The 16,863-nt window shown below is 41.5% G+C and overlaps 2 protein-coding genes across 3 annotated transcripts in view; one reads left to right on the forward strand and one right to left on the reverse strand.

The window, feature by feature from the left end:
• Positions 1-2,682, reverse strand: part of LOC110307947 (serpin B6) — an 83,762-nt gene extending 81,080 nt beyond the window's left edge. The window contains exon 1 of the mRNA XM_021180254.1: positions 2,558-2,682. The gene's annotated coding sequence lies outside the window, so the exon portion shown is untranslated. The remainder of the gene's footprint in view (positions 1-2,557) is intronic.
• Ripk1 (receptor interacting serine/threonine kinase 1) overlaps positions 2,261-16,863 on the forward strand; it is a 33,741-nt gene continuing 19,138 nt past the window's right edge. The window contains exons 1-5 of one of the 2 annotated variants that reach the window (XM_021180251.1): positions 2,261-2,594; positions 9,488-9,707; positions 10,564-10,720; positions 13,293-13,430; positions 15,213-15,444. In XM_021180251.1, the coding sequence (XP_021035910.1) occupies positions 9,544-9,707; positions 10,564-10,720; positions 13,293-13,430; positions 15,213-15,444 (691 nt within the window). In that variant the 5' untranslated portion in view covers positions 2,261-2,594; positions 9,488-9,543. Of the gene's footprint in view, positions 2,595-5,679; positions 9,238-9,487; positions 9,708-10,563; positions 10,721-13,292; positions 13,431-15,212; positions 15,445-16,863 lie in introns of those variants that run through there. The other variant, XM_029468644.1, reaches the window with a different exon arrangement.

Consider the following 16,863-nt stretch of genomic DNA (forward strand, 5'->3'; position numbering starts at 1 on the left):
CTCTCTCTCTCTCTCTCTCTCTCTCTCTCTCTCTCTCTCTCTCTCTCTCTCTCGTTAACTTGTAATTTACATTAAGCCTAGTAAGATGTTAACAGCAATAAAAACTAACAATACACTGTAAAGGGACATTATTAGCTTCCCTATCCTGAGGTCTCAAGTTTAAGAATGACCAGCAACACAGGTCTTCAGTTTACAGATCCATACAAAAGTTTTCAGTCTCTATAAATTTCCCAGTCCAGTTCCTCCCCCCAAAATCTACTATCTTTCTATCTTCCTTTCTATCTTTCTAGTTCTGCCTCTCTAGAACACCCAGACGGGACATGCCATGACAGGTATCCATGGGACTATAATCAGATCCAACAGTTTCAGGTTGGAAAAAAAAAGTCCCCTATGCTTTGCTTATATACCCCGCTTCTCTGCAAATTCGTGGCAACCACTGACCTTTCATAACTTTCTCTCACTGAGGACGTCATCTTTGAAGTCATACACTGTAACTTAGTTTTTTAAGATTGATTTTTTTTCTTAGAAAACCCAAGAACACACCAAATTCTTTTTTTTTAATTCTATAATTGATTTTAGTGCTAGGTAGTAGTCCATTGTGATAGATTTACTAGAGCTATTGAAATGTAAATTATTTGCTTTCAAGTTTTGGCAATTATGAAAAGCTGCTGCGAAAGTTAACTACAGTAATGGGAGAGATGGCTCAGTAGTTGTTCTTGCAGAGGACCCGGGTCTCGGCACCCATATGGTGACTCACAACTATCCATAACTCCAATTCCAAGAGATCCCATGCCCTTTTCTGACCTCCATGGACGCCAGGCATGCAAGTGGTGCACAAACGTGCAATCAAAGCACTCAGACATATCAAATGAACCTTTAAATTTTTCAGATACAGGGGCTGGAAATGTGAGTCAGCTGTTAAAAGCACATACTGCTCTTACAGATGACCCCCAGTTTGGTTCCCAGACTCACACTAGACAGCTCACCTGTAGCTCTAACTTCAGGGGACCTGATACCTTTCTGTGGCCTCTAGGAGAATCTGCACTCTATTATATACACACTCATAAATAAAACAAACAAAAAAAACTTAAGGAAAAACAATGTACAGGGACCTGGAGAAGATAGCTCATGGTCCTTCAGCAAAGTGCTTTCCATGGCAACATATGGATCTGAGTTCAATCCCAGCACTCGTACAGAAACAAACAAAACTGGCCATGGAGACACCCCTCGTGCCTCTTGCCTGGCCAGACAGCTTAGTCCATTCCACAAGCAAAAGGTAAAAGTAATACCTTGTATGGAAAAGAAAAAGATGCATTGTAAGAAGGAGCTAACTGGAGGTGGGCTCCTGGCCTCCCCGTATGTGAAATTTTACACACACACACCCAATCCCACCCCGAAAGAACTCCAAACAAACAAAAAACCCAACTTAAGTACATGTGTTTATACACTAGATGTATGTTCATTTGGGTACATACCTGTATGTGAAACTGCTAAATCATACAGTAACCATAAAGGTTTTGCATTCGTTGCAGGAATGTATGTGATTTTCAGTTATTGTACGTTTTCGTTAACATCTGTGAATGTTTGGGATTTGGGGGCATTTTATGTGTACTTTACATCAAAGTTGAGTTCCCCTAATGTCCTATGACATTGAGCATCTTTTAAATGCTTATTTGTATGGTCAGGTATCTGGTAAAATGGCTGTGAATTTTCTTAAAGTGATCGTGTGTATGGTTTAATAAGACTCTTATCGTGTCTTCTGTGACCCTCTCTCTGTCTTGACATATTTATCTTTTGACAATACGGGATCGCTGGACTATCGTGCAACTTTCTTCTTAATGACACCTGCAGCAACACAGTTTCTGCTTGGGGTTTCAATTACCATTTTCGAGGGCTACAATTTAATCACGTTTCTTCCTCGACAGGCTGCTGTGACGGAAGAACGATAATTTGCCAGTGGCTCTGTCACCGCGTCACCTCTGAACCCACAAAGCTTGCAAAGGCCACTGTCGCACACAGCGCTATCTAGCGGGCCAAGCGGTCTCCGCCCTGACATAGTGCAGCTATGACCGCCGTATTTTTTCTTTTTTAAAGGGCTCTCTCAGAACTAGCTCAGAAAGCAAGGCAAAAGTGCCACTCCTTCCGCCCGCCGGCCTCCGGGAGCGTCGTGCTGCAAACCTGGCATGCTCAGTAGAGCTCAAAGCCCAGCTGGGAGGCTGGCGCTCGCCCGTGTACACAGCCCCGGGGCGTGAGCAGAGGCGGAGACAGGGGCGGCCGCAGCCTAGCACCACCCCAGTAGTCCTTAGAGGAGGACCAGCGGCCCCCGGAACGGCCTCGGGAGCGCGGGTGTCGGTGCCGCTCACCTCCCGGGAGAGCAGCGGCGGCGCGGACCCGCGGAGGTGCGAGCTGGACGCGGCAGGCTGTGGGGGACCTGCGAGTGGCTGGGCGCCACTTCAGCACCGAGCTCCGACCGGTCCTCGTCAGGGCCCAGGGCGGTCCGGGCCGGGCAGCCACGGCGAGGCGCCGCTCCTGACGTCCACCGCCCGTCCTTCCTCACCTAGGCCGGGGTACTTGGGCGCGGGAAGGCCTCTGAGGTAAGTCAGCGCGGGGGTCGGGGCCAGGGGCGCCGCCGCTAGTTTCCTCAGAAGCTGGTTTCCCGGAAGGGGCGGAGGCCGCGCGATTTCTGCGCGTGGACCGGAGGGCGGGGCTCGTTGTTTCCGGAAGCCTGGTGGCGGGCGGGACTTCAAACGTACCCGGAAATCGAAAAGCGCGGGACTTGCTGTCATCTAGCGGGAGGTTGGACCCTTCTTGAGGTAGTTTTAGCTCAAGTCGCGACAGAAGGTGCGCCGTAGCCATGGTTACAGAGTGACTATGGAACGATTATTTTGGTAGGGATGACAGCTTCTTGAAGCGTTAGTGCCCTAACAAGACTATCTAAATGTAACCTTTCAACCCTGGACCTACCAGCTCTTTAAAAGGGTCAATTCCTGTTGTCTTGGGACAGCAGGTGGCAGAGCAATCAGTAGCTTTCATCGTTATTTTTGAGGTGAGCTGACAAATCAGGAGTGATCTACGACCTCAGCGAGAGACCAGTGTCAAACATCCAAGGCTTCTCTGGTCCTCAGTAGCATTTGCATTTATGGGTTGCTGCAGACCTTCTCTGAGTTGTGAAAAAGATAAGCCACATCCTCCTCACCTAAGCGTTGGACAGAGCCTCCTGAGGATGGATGGTGCAGTCCAGGGTGATTCATTCTTTGTGTCTTGCAGATCATTTGATTTCCTTGCTCTTTTACTTTGTGCAAAGAGTTAAAGTTGTTTTAATCAAGAAATTCCACAAAAGACCTTTAAGAAAGTATTCTTTCTTAACACATGAAGACTCGGTGGTAGAGTGAACTTTGGGATGTAATGACTTAATCATGTAATTCTGTAGCCACTGGAAAGATACTACTAAGGCTTGTTAGAAAGGTGAACTATCACAGCTGTATTGTATGTAGAAATATACTAGTCTTATTGAAAATGAAATTTGGGATGTTTTGTTTGTATGACTGACAAAAACAGTAGTAACAATTCTTAACTTTAATTTCCATTTTTCTCATTCTTTGCTACTTTGAGCCTTACACATAATGTTAAGCTTTCAGGATTGTAATAAGATATATGCCCAAGGTAAAAACTTACAAACTGGGCACAGTACTATTACATCTTAGTTAATGTCTCCTTAATATCTCCAGTAAGATCTGGAATTTGAATCAAATATATAGTTTCCCACACATTGGTAGGATATTATTCTGGCAGATGTGTCTTACTATATAAACATGGATATAATATTTGTTTTTTAAACATAGTTTTCCTAAGTTTTTAAAATTTAGTCTGTACATCCCCGTGTTTTTAAAATGTAGAATATTCTTTAATCTGGGTAAGTCCATATGATTTTATATGTTTGTTTGTTTATTGTCTTTGAGACAGGGTCTCTTTGTGTAGCCTTTGCTATCCTGAAGCTAGCTATGTAGAAGGCCAGGCTGGCCTTGAATTCCCAGAGATCCACTTGCCTCTGTCTTCCTGGTGTCCGGATAGCAGGCATGTGTCGCTATGCCTGGAATACCATGGCACACTATGCCTGGCAACAGTTTCGTCTTTGCATTGGGGGTTTTCAAAAGAAAATTATTAGTTGCCTTTCTAGAAAAAAAAATAGCATGTATTAAAGAACTGAGAGTGGAAGCCTGAGAGAAGGGGTAAGGTTTGAATTCATTCAATTCAGGTGAATCTTTTAACCTCAACTTGTAATTTCTTTATTTATAAATTGAAAATAGTCTTGATAAATTAATTCACAGGCTATGATGTATTTGATCATGCTTTGTTAAATTTTATTCCACCTTTGTCTTTTGTTGGTGGTTTGATTCCTTGTTCGATGCCCTTTTTGTGAAAAAAGCACAGGCTGTTTTAATTAAAGAACCTTGGAGGCATAAAGCCACTGATATGTCACTTACCTAAGTAAAATCAGAATTCTGTTAAGGAGGAAGTAGGGCACAGCTAGCAGTTGACATTCTTTGTCCTTCTGCTCTTATTATACATGACAGTCATTGAAAATTTAAGTGAAATTTAGTTGGGTTTTAAAAGGAGTTCAGTCATTAAAAGGGATATGTACACACAGGTACACAAACTTTTTTTTCTGAGACAAGGTCTCACTATATAGCCCTGACTAGTCTGGAACTCACTAAGAAAGCTTGAACTTAAACAGTATTATATGTAAGTATAATGTAGACTTATTTTGCCAGTGTTCATTTTGAAATTTCTGATTCATTTCAGTGGAAAAAATGAACTTTCCTGTGTTTCTGACTTAATAATCATTTATCTCAAAACATTAGCAAATTCCATTGAGACATGGCATTAGTTAAAGTTAGTTATCACTTACTATAACAGGTAAATATGACTTAGTTACGTCTTTAAAATGGTGTTTGATTACCTGGCTTCCTACCTTACATTCAGTGTTTTTGCAATCCTTGGGTCTACCTCAATAAACTGCCCACATGGCTCTCTCAAAATACACTGCTAATAGACTGAATGGGCATTACCAGTAGAGTACATGACTGGTATGTGTGGGGCCCTGGGTTCTCTCTCCAGCATTGCTAGAAAATAGTAGCATAAACTTGAATCATCCAAGGGGTGGGGGGAATAAAAACACAAAAGAAATAATTGAAAATCTATCAAGAGAGGATTTGTGCTAAGACCAGCTCAAACTCATAAAGCACAAGACTGGAAGAACTTACTTAGGTCTGGAGCTAAGCTCTCAAAGTATAGTGAAGACTTTCCCTAGATCTACACCACTGGAGGCTCTAGAGAGCCAAGCCATGGCTGCAAGATTCAGGAGGCCTGGCCAAGTAGGAGAAATAACCAGGAAGAATTCATAAAGTTGAAATCATACACTTAAATTGGCATATTTCTGGACATGGTTGTATTGTATTTTCTGTGAACATTTTTTGTGTGTTTCTTAAACTTTTTTTTTTTTTTTTGCATATGAGTGTTTTGCCTACTTGTATATAAGTATACCACATGTGTTCTTGATAAAGCTCGGATCCCTGGGAAGTAGAGTTCACATGGTTGTGAACTGTCACATGGGTGCTGGGAATCAAACCCAGGTCATCTGCAAAAGCAGCAAGCACTCTTAACTACTAAGTCATCTCTCTTCCATCACCACCCACACTTTTCTGTTTGCTTTTTTTCCTCCATAAGACAGGGACTCATTGTGTAGCCCTGACTGCACTGGAACTACTAAGTAAACTTGAACTCAAATGAGATCGCCTGCCTCTGTCTGCCTCAAATGCTGGGATTAAGGAGTATACCATTCACACCCATAAAACATACTCATCTTGCATCATTTTTAGAACTGTTAACTGTATCTCAGAGCATGAGTGAATTATAACACCTCTTCTGTACATACAAATTGTTATACATGCCTTTATTACTCTGTAACATTACTAGGGACATCACTGTGCATAACTTTGTCAGGGTCCTAGGTTTGATTCCTCAGAATACATAGCTGTGGAGTTAAGGTGTAATTCCTTCAAAACATAATTTTGTTATGAATGTAATTTGTGTTTATTATAGGAAATGTAATTTTAAAAATGTAAAGAGCCAGGAATGGTGAACTACAGCTGTAATCCCAAAACTCCATAAACTGATGCAAGAGGATCACAGATCTCAAGCCAGCCTAGGCACACACAAGACACTGACTTAACAAAAGTATAAAGAAAGGAAAAATTTGTCCTACAATGTAAATAAGATGGTGGTGAATATTTTGGTGTCTTTCTCTATGTTGTTTGTTTTTTATTGAATTGCCATATAATCAATTTTATACTTTATAATCTGTCAAGCTATATCCTTTATTATTTAACAACTAAATAGTTCCTCTTTTAAAAAATTCTTTTACCTCTTAACAGTTATTTGCCATGTGATTGGTTCTGCTAGGCACTGAGAATAGTGGCCAAACAGGTTGGTTTTGGTTGTTGTTGTTATGGTTGTTGCTTGCTTTGTTTTGTTTTGTTTTGCCTCTGTACAGTTCATTAGAAACAATTTTGAAATAACCATATGAGGAGAGATGTACAGGCTCAGTAAACATCTCATAACAGGAAGACTTAAGATGGATTCCCCCAGGAAATGAGAGTACTTGGACACTTGGCAGACAGGAAACCTTACTGACTAGGGTTTAAAAGAATGTGGCTGGATAGAGAGGGATATATCGTGAGATGAGGAAGACTGGGCAGTTTCTCATGCCCCAAAACATCTACAGGAAAGGAGGAATCAGGCCTGGAACACTTATTAATGTTAACACCGTCTGTTTCCACACTAGTCCATTCTCGGTCTCATAGACTGTCAGTGGGGACTTGCTGGGTAGTCTCAATTCAGTGTATAAGTGCTAATTCAACATATAAGCAAGTAGCACTCTGGGGCTGTTTTGCACTTTGTTTCCTTGGGGATGGCAGAGCCCTCAGGGACAGCCTTTACTTCAAGGGGAAATGATCATTGTAGTTATACCCCTTTTAAATATGCATCATCTTAGAAGTGGTTTGTTTTTTGTTTTGTTTTTTGTAATGTGGAAATACACCTGTGTACACAGGCCCAGTGACACAGTGCGTTCTAGAGACCTGGTGTTTATAAGCATAAACAACAGAGCTAAATGTAGCCACAGCCATGAAGCAGGCAAATGTATTTTCATGTGTTATTTTCTCATAAAATTCCTTGCCAGTCCCAAGATGGGCTGTTATTTCCTTTCACAGATGAGGAAATGGAGGCTTAAGTAAGTTCCTTAAAGTCACGAGGCAACTGAGTTAAGAGTTCATACCTCAGGAAGAAGATCTTTGTTCTGCACTGCCTTACTGGTTCCTGCTAGCACGCTTCCAGTGCCTTCCTCCCTCTTCAGCCTTCACTCCTCCATCTGAGCTGTCTCCTCTCTTTGCCCCTACCCCACTACTATTCATCTTGCTAGGCAGTGCCTGAAACATGGAAAAGATCATTTGATGTGTCCATCAGATACCAGTTGTGCTGTTATCCTGGTGTCCTTTAGGAAGACTCTGTACAGTGTAGGAGATTCACTTACCCAAGCATTCTGCCACAGGCCACTAGACAAGATTATAGGCACCCTATGCTTGTGAGTTATTGTCTATTCCTTGAATAACTCAAGATAAAGTATCTGCAACTTGTAGACCTGTAAGTTCCTAATGACAGAAAACTTCCCACCTAAACTATCCAATACCTTTAACACAGAGTTAGAGGATTCCCAGAACCAGGCCTGATAAATAGTGGTGCCTCTGTACTTCTTGATACTATTAAATGTCTTAGGTTTTCTCCCAGAGTGAAGCATACGGTGGCCATGTCTTCCACTGTGCACGGAGTGTTTCCTTGGAGATGACAGAGCCTTCAGGAAGAGCCTTTACTTCATGAGTGATGACTATCATAGTTTGATGCCTTTTAAAGACATCACCTCAGAGATGTTTTTTGTGTACTTCTTAGGTCTCCTGGATTTTCTCTTTGGTCATCACTTCATCTTTTAGGTACTCACTAAAGTGTACTATAACCCATAAACTACTCTTTCCTTGTATTTAACCTTCCATCCTTTGGAGTTTTCTACCTTCTTTTCACAGCATTCAGAGATGGAATGAACTTGGCTTGTGTTGAATGGGCACTGTTTATAGTGAGTAACCTCGTATGTGTGGGTGACCAAGAAGATGTTGAACTCAGCAAAGCTGTGGCATTCATCCTGTGGCACTGAGGCTGCTCCATACCTACCCACTAGGGCACTCTTCTTCAAGTCCTCATCCTGAGGAACACTGAATGTCACTCAGTAGAGATAGGCAGATCCCATGAGTCATCATCCTTTCCCATCTTCCTGTTCAGCATTATTGTTTTTATATTCTTCCAGTCCCTACCTTTACTAATTACTTAAGACATATATGTTTCCCAATATTATTCAACAGACTAATTACCTGATGTTCCTACCCAGTGCATGTTACTGCTGTTTATTATATATATAGAGAGAGTCTAGCTCATAAGGAATGTTTTATTTTGTTATTATTCTTTGGGGAAGGAAACTTATGTCTAATGTGCTTAACATTATAATCTAAGAATATCATCAGACTATGACCTCTTTCTACATAAACATTCTTAGTTTGGGGAATCCTGCCCTAAAGAGAACATCCAGGATCCTCTAAAGACAAAGCCCAAGTTTATTTGAAGATGGCTCAGGTTATAAATTAACAGAGAATCTTATTTTACCTCATTCCTAGTCCTAGACACATATATTCATTGGTAGTGACTGCTTCTTATTTTTTCCAGTCCATTTTTCCACTGAGAAGTAGTATCCTGAGGAGGTCCAGGTGATGAAGAAAGTCTCACTCAAATCCTCTTGTGTTGCAGACCACCTCCACCCCTAACCTAGGGTCACACTAGTAAAGTTGCTACCTTAAAAGTCATTACCCCTTGTCCATTACCAAGTCTACTTTTTGTTCCTAGAATTTTTCCTTCCCACTGAACTAAACTATGAATTTCAGTGGAATATCAATTCATGTTATCTAACACATGTAGCTTCCTGATAAAATGTTTTCGATTTTTTTCTAGTGTTCCATGATGCCAGACATGAAGCATCCCCTGGAATATAAATCACAGTCTTCCATAACTCTTAACTGAACAGCTCATGTCACAGATTATACTTCTCCTCAAGAAAAACAAAGGCACTCCATATATGTGGTACTTTGGGAGGTGGGGGGTGGGGGTTCTGAGACAAGACTCACTGTATTTTCTAGCTGGTCTAGAACTCACTGTGGAGTACAAACTAGCCTCAGACCTTCAATCCTCCTGACTCAGCCTCCTAGGTAATGGGATTCCAGGCATGCGCCACTATCCCTGGCAACATGTAGTATTTTTTGTTTTTTTGTTTGTTTGTTTGTTTAAATCACAGTCTTTTTGCCCTGAGATATCCTCTCTGATTGCTTTATAGGACACAGCACTAAGCAAGAACCAAAAGTGGTGTGTTGGAGATTCTGAGCAATCAAAATGCAACCAGACATGTCCTTGGACAATATTAAGATGGCCTCCAGTGACCTGCTGGAGAAGGCAGACCTGGACAGTGGAGGCTTCGGGAAGGTGTCCTTGTGTTACCACAGAAGCCATGGATTTGTCATCCTGAAAAAAGTATACACGGGGCCCAACCGCACTGAGTGAGTTGGGGGCAGAAATGGGCTAGCTCTTTGCTAGCTGACTGCAGAAAGTAGTTATCTCCATCTGTGTGGCTAAACACAGAGGTTTGAATGAGGCTGACCTGCAGGGAGACTTGACACACTGGCTAGCTCAAGGGTGACCATAACTCTTACTACTATTTTGGATGAGGACTTTGGGGTTAATTAAAAAGATATTAATGACAGGGGAACAAAAGGGCCAAGAAGTGGGAGTGGGTGGGTGGGGGAGCGTGTGGGGGACTTTTGGGATAGCATTGGAAATGTAAATGAAATAAATACCCAATTAAAAAAAATAAAAATAAAAGATATTAATGCTTGAGAAATGTATGAGGAAGACATCACTGAAGACAGAAAGCTGGGTAATAAGGGAGGCAATGAGAAGAAAGCAGCCATGGGTGCAAACACCTAAACCTGAAGTACAAAAAAAGGCCAATTCTGTCTCAGAAAAAAACAAACAAACAAACAGCAACCCTGTAAAAGGTGGAGAGCTTCTCTTCTCCTCAGGCTAGTTTGAGAGGGCTGCCTTTTTTTTTTTTTTATTGTGTTTTCCAGCTCAGTCTCCATCAAGCCAGATCAATGCTGCACTTTTTATTAATTGATTTGCATGTTGTAACTGCCTGACTTCTAGTTCCTGAGGGAGTTCAGGAGGGAAGAGTTTAGATGAGGAGAAGCCTCTCTGCCTTCTAGGACCTGTCTGCCTGGAGGAGATCAGAAAAGACCTCATTGTGACAAATGTCTGCAAATGGTGCACACACTGCAGGGACACTGGAGCTTCTTAGACACCTGGGTAGAAGGGTTTGCCCTGCCCTGCTCAGCCTAGCTCCTTTCCTGGCCACAGGTACAATGAGGTTCTCTTGGAAGAGGGGAAGATGATGCATAGACTGAGACACAGTCGAGTGGTGAAGCTACTGGGCATCATCATAGAAGAAGGGAACTATTCGCTGGTGATGGAGTACATGGAGAAGGGCAACCTGATGCACGTGCTAAAGACCCAGGTAGGTGGCACTGTAAGGCAGTCTGTGCTAATGTATCAGGTACTAACTGCTCTGGCGGCTTAGATTGTAGCTTTCTGGTTGGGAATTTTGTTTTTATGGTTTGGACTTCCTTGCTTGCTTACTTGCTTTCTGGCTTTCTTTCTGTCCTTACTTTTGTTCATACATTTGTTTGTTTGTTTGTTGAAGCTTTTATTATTATTGAGACAGGGTCTCTCTCTGCTATATAACTCTGGCTTTTCTGCAACTCATATATAGACCAGGCTTGGATTAAAGGTATTTGCCCCCACATGGTCTGATAGATATATGTGTAAATGATAACAAATTTAAGTTGATTGATGAAAATGTCTATGCTGTAAATGACAGGTGGTAATGAACAAAAGTGTGTGCACTGTTGTTGACTATAAGAGAAAGTGGGATATTAGCAATTGTACTTTTAAACCATTTAAGAAGTTGCTATAGGTTAAATCTAGAATATAAACCACAGCAATATAAAATGTAAAATCAGGGAAGAGATGAATTTATCAAAGCTAGATAATTTTTTTAAAAAGTTTCTTTACCTGTTAGAGTCTGTATCTTATGCTAGTTCTTCAGGAGCCCATAGCTGATACAACACAGGCAAGTACACGAGGCAGAAGAAGCAACTGGAGCATATGATGTGATGGATGGTGTCTGATAGGCATACAGTCACCTGCTGTGAAACACAGGCAAGGTGCCCACCCCAACCTGAGCTAGGTGGGAACGGTTTCCCGCAGAAAGACAAGGTGAAGCAGATAACTAAGGAGTAAACACTCCAGGCACAGAGAACGACATATAGGAAGGAATTAGGGGATGCCAGTTTGTAGAACTGCCAGTCACCAACTGTGGACAGAGCACAGATTGCATGTAAGGGGCAGCAGCATTTCTGCCTTTGTCCCAAATATTTCCCCTCCCTCCATCTCCCCATACCTTATAACTGCCAAATCAACAGATCCCTCAGAAACATGAACATGGTGGGAAGGATAAAATATGATACACGTGGCACTGAGGTTTTACCAGATGGTTCTCTTCCCCCAAACGAGGTAAGATCAGCCATGTGACAGAAGTAGGCATTTTGATCCAGAGATAAGTCATCTGTGATGAAAGCCTTTCTGTGGGGTCAGCCAATGATAAGCTTCACAAGATAGGGACAAGAAAAGTCAAGGACCCAAGAGAAACAGGAAGAGGTTGGGTGGGGGACAATGATACCTGCTAACAAAGCTTTCCTGAAAGTATACTGATGAAGACAGGAACAGTCTCTGCCGCTATTTTTAATTAATCAACTAATTTTTGCAAACAAGGGCAATAACAATGCTGCTCTCAAACTTTTAGATCCTTTTGCCTCAGCCTCCTTGGTATCTGGGACTAGAAGTGTGTGCCACCAGATCCAGCCCTCTGCTATCTTTTCTATTGTGGAAGTCAAGCTGCTGATGCTGTGGTTCCATTATAGCATGGATAGATGTGGTGTGAAGACTATGGTTCCGTATGCCTCGGGAATCCAAGCTCCATCCCCTTGATCTTTTAGCCTGTAACCCAGTAACAGACACCTATAGGTTTTTAAGAATCATTCTGTCTGTAAGCTAGTTTTAGTATTAAGAAAAACTGAAATACTTCTAAAACAGAAACATACCTCTCTTAAATGATGACATTGAGGTTGATATAATTAGAGTATAACTTTAAGAGTGACCTGAGATTCTACAAAGATCTAAAATGTCTGCTGCTGCCAGGTCACCACATAAACCCTAATGGAACCTGCATGGTATCATGCATGTGGCAGAGATACTTATGTGCTTGTTGGCACTGTAAACATCCTTCCTTGAACTCTATGTCTCCTTGTATCATTTCACATTCCCATTTCCCTGATGTTATTCTTATGTAAATACCTATGTCATATCACAACAGTATGCTATGGAAATGTTTGTGGGTTTGCTATTCATTCAAATGTTCTAAACATCATCTTAGATATACAGAGGCAATATTTGGAGTAGTAGGAGAACTAGAAGTAATAGTAAAAATAATGGTAACAATAATAATAAATGTCATTGTTTGCAAGGAGTTTGGTTTCAAGATTTTTCAAACATGAGCTTTTATTACATAATAATGCAATAGAATGAAGGAGTCCCAGGTTATTCTATTATAAATGATTTATTTATTTTTTAAGTGGGAAAGGTGGGATATAGTTCACCATTTTCTCCTTCCCTTTCCTCCCTCCAGCACCTCCCATGTAACCCCCAACATCCCCTTAATTACTTTCTCTCAAGTTCATGGCTTCTTCTTCTTCCAGTATTTTTATATGCATATAGATTGGCACAGAATTTATTTTTATTGTTTGCACTAAACAAAATACAGCATTAGTATTTGGCTATCCTATAGGCCCTGGGGTAAAAGTCTTTCTTGAAAGGAGCTTGTTTCCCAGGGGCAGCAGTGCTATGGACCACATGGTGGGAGGAACCTGATAACACTAACCTTGGGCTCTCATCCCACCCTCATGGGTGGAGTAGTTGTTCTTGCCTGTTAGATTGCCTCTCCACTTCATAGACTTAATATGTTATTCCAGATAGATGTCCCACTTTCATTGAAAGGAAGGATAATCGTGGAGGCCATAGAAGGCATGTGCTACTTACATGACAAAGGTGTGATACACAAGGACCTGAAGCCTGAGAATATCCTCGTTGATCGTGACTTTCACATTAAGGTAATCCATAAAGTATACAGTATATCTGTATACTTTGAGAAGGCTGAATAATTGTAGTTTAATTTTCCACTGGAAATCCATTCCTGATCATGATGAACACAGCATTCAGCAGCTTGCCACTGCTTGCAAGGCTGACATGGTATGAAAGGTGCAGGCTTGACTAGATCAAGAGAAGACTAAGGACACAGTGATGAAAAAATATCTCATCCCTGGTTCCTGGGTTTTGTTTCATTCTGATTAGACTTGGAAATGGAAGCAGTCAGGGGTTGCTGTCTTCACTCTGCAATGGGCTATCTGCTCATCATTTTTCCCTGGGAATCTGTGACTAAGACTTCTCCACCCTGGAGATAAAGGGAATATGGAAGTGTATGGAGAACATTCTTAGAATTCAGAAATGGCTTAAAAGCAGCAGTAAATCAACCATTTTGGCCTCAGAATCCTCCACTTTGTGGAGCTGGAGGTATGGTTCAGCAGGGAATACCAGGCTCACACATCTGAGGTCCTAGGCTCAGACCCAGCACTCCAAGACAAAGACTTCTGCTTTGACATCCTGTTTATATCAATTTTCATTTAAAAAGTCAATTTCCTTTTGAAAATTCTTTTTGTTATAGCAAAGATAATAGGGAAAAGGACACCCATCTTTTGCCTATTCAGGGGCTACATTTAACTGAGGAAGCAACAACACATATAATTAGTCTTGGTAGCTAGAATCCAAGCTGGAGACCTAAATGGGGACTAGATAGCTTAGGTCGGAGTTCTGGGTTTCTTCCACAGAACTATACCAACAAGAAACAAAAAGAACCTGAGAACATGTAGCACTGAGGAAAACCAGGACCCACATCAGACACCGTTCATGTCTCAGAGTGATTAATCCCAGTGCCTTTTACCCTTTCAGTTCTGTTCATTCTTTCAATTAAGAACTTAGCCTTTGTGACCTGGGTTAAAATCTGTGAATTTCAGGTAAGCACATGCTCTAGCCAGCTCCTCCCTAAATGCTTCTTAGAGACAGAAGAGGACCATCTCCTTGGATTTTCCCATAACTGTCCTGCTCTGCCATTTTCCCTTGCCACTTTCTTCTTTGCTGTGTCTGACTTGGTTATCTTTCTCTGCCTTTATGTGTGTTTCCATTTCTTTCTCTCCATCCTGTCTTCTCTTAGGTTCAAACTGCCAACTCAAAACAAGTAGCAGCAACCATCTCACCCTCGGGGTGGCTTTTGGATGCTTGGAAAAACAGCCATGGTCCTCTGGATGCCATTGGGCAAATGAAAGGTGTGGTAACCAGTCTCTATCTTCCCCAGAAACAAAAACAAAAAAAAAAAAAAATGCAAAGTAAATGAGAAATTAGTACAAACACCATTTTGTTGTCTTGCCCCAGTCTTATTGCTAAGAATTGAGATGTCAAGGCCCCAGCAAGATCGCTCAGCTGCTGAGCCTGAAGACCTGAGTTCAATTCCAGGACCCACCTGGCGAATGAAAAGAAAGGACTTCTACAAGTTGTCCTCTGATTCACACACACATCTTGGCATATGTACTCCCCCCCTCCCGAAATACATAAATGTTTAAAAGAATCTTTAAAAAAAATAATTGATATGCCAGTATTTTACATAAATATTCCGAGAATGTGTTGTAAGGTAGCTATTCAAGATAGGCCCCATGCAGCCACTGGAAAATTGATTGTGCCACACATATACTGGATAAGACCCAGTCTTGATTTCATGAAAATCCAGCTTAATTTACTTGTAGCCTTCATGATAACTTCCATTGGCCCCTCTTCTTTTCCAGATAGCCGATCTTGGTGTGGCTTCCTTTAAGACATGGAGCAAACTGACTAAGGAGAAAGACAACAAGCAGAAAGAAGTGAGCAGCATCACTAAGAAGAACAATGGAGGTACCCTCTACTACATGGCACCCGAACACCTGAATGACATCAATGCAAAGCCCACGGAGAAGTCGGACGTGTACAGCTTTGGCATTGTCCTTTGGGCAATATTTGCAAAAAAGGAGCCCTATGAGAGTAAGACATTATAGTCATGGGATTTTTATAGTAATCAAAACTGTTAAATGAGGGTTAGTGAGGTGGTTCAGTGAGTAAAGACATTTACCACTGACCCTGATGGCCTGAGTTCAGTCCAAACTCCAGGACTTATGTGGAGGAGAGAACTGACTTCTGAAAGTTGACCTCTGACTTCTATACATACACTGTGGCATATAGATGTATCTCCATCTCCTCCTCTTCCTTCTCCTCCTCCTCTTCTTCTTCTTCCTCTTCTTCTTCCTCTCTCTCCTTTCTCTCTCTCCTCCCCCTCTTTCTCCTCTCTCTCTCCTCTTTTCTCTGACTTTCTGATATATACAGACACCCCCCACACTATACTTTTTAAATATAATAATTTTTAAACATGAAATAATGCCCTTTAGTGAATTCTGTTAAAAATCTATAATTGTTTATTTAATTTCTTTCTGTAGAATCATAAAGGCCAATCCCATATTTAATTTATTCACTGCTATTTATAAGGGATCATCATCTCTTTGCTGATGTCTCTTAAACCTTAGTCTCTGACTATGACCAAGATATTCACAGACCTGTTAGACCCAGCAGATACACACACCCCACATAGACACCACATACATATAGACACACATACACAGAGAGAGAGAGAGAGAGAGAGAGAGAGAGAGAGAGAGAGAGAAAGAGAGAGCCTGAAATATATTAGGTACTCAGGAGACCTTTGTTGAATTAGTCATCCCAGTTTAGAATAAACTCATGGGGTAAGTAGACTACTTTATAGTATAGCTTAGCTTGGGAGTTGCTATAAAACTCCACTATTCTTCTAGAGTAGGAACTTACTACCAGGCATACACCCCATACCTTGATTCTATTTGTGAATGAGCCTTTTTCATTATCTACTGTTCAGTCAACTGGGAATGGAAAGGTAACTAAATCATTGTTTGTACAGGGGAAAAGTCATCCTTCAGTTTGGTTAAGTGTGGAAAGGAAGGACTACTTTCTGTGACTTCTTCGTGATTACTAACACCAGTAGATCAGGGATCACCATCTCTTAGCTGATGTCTCTTAAACCTTAGTCTCTGACCATGACCAAGATATCGACAGACCTGTTAGACCCAGCATTTATACCACAAGCACCTCCAAAGTAGCATCCCCCAAACAAGATGCCAAGTTTATGAGCACAGTACAGGTTGCTTACCACCTGCACTGAGTGGCACAATAAGCAACTTTAACTGTTCTCATCATGATTGTTTATACCAGAACCCATCATTGTTACTTCTAGAGTATTAGTTAGCATGTATATTTCAAGTCACTCTCATTAAACTGAGCTTCTTAAAGCTCAGACCATCCTGTATTTGCCTCTGTATTGAACTCGGGAGAATGCCATGACTACCCATTTGTTTGTTCTGTGAAAAGGTAGCTTTGTTT

The sequence above is a fragment of the Mus caroli genome, chromosome 13 (genome assembly GCF_900094665.2).
Source record: "Mus caroli chromosome 13, CAROLI_EIJ_v1.1, whole genome shotgun sequence".
Lineage (NCBI taxonomy): Eukaryota > Metazoa > Chordata > Mammalia > Rodentia > Muridae > Mus > Mus caroli.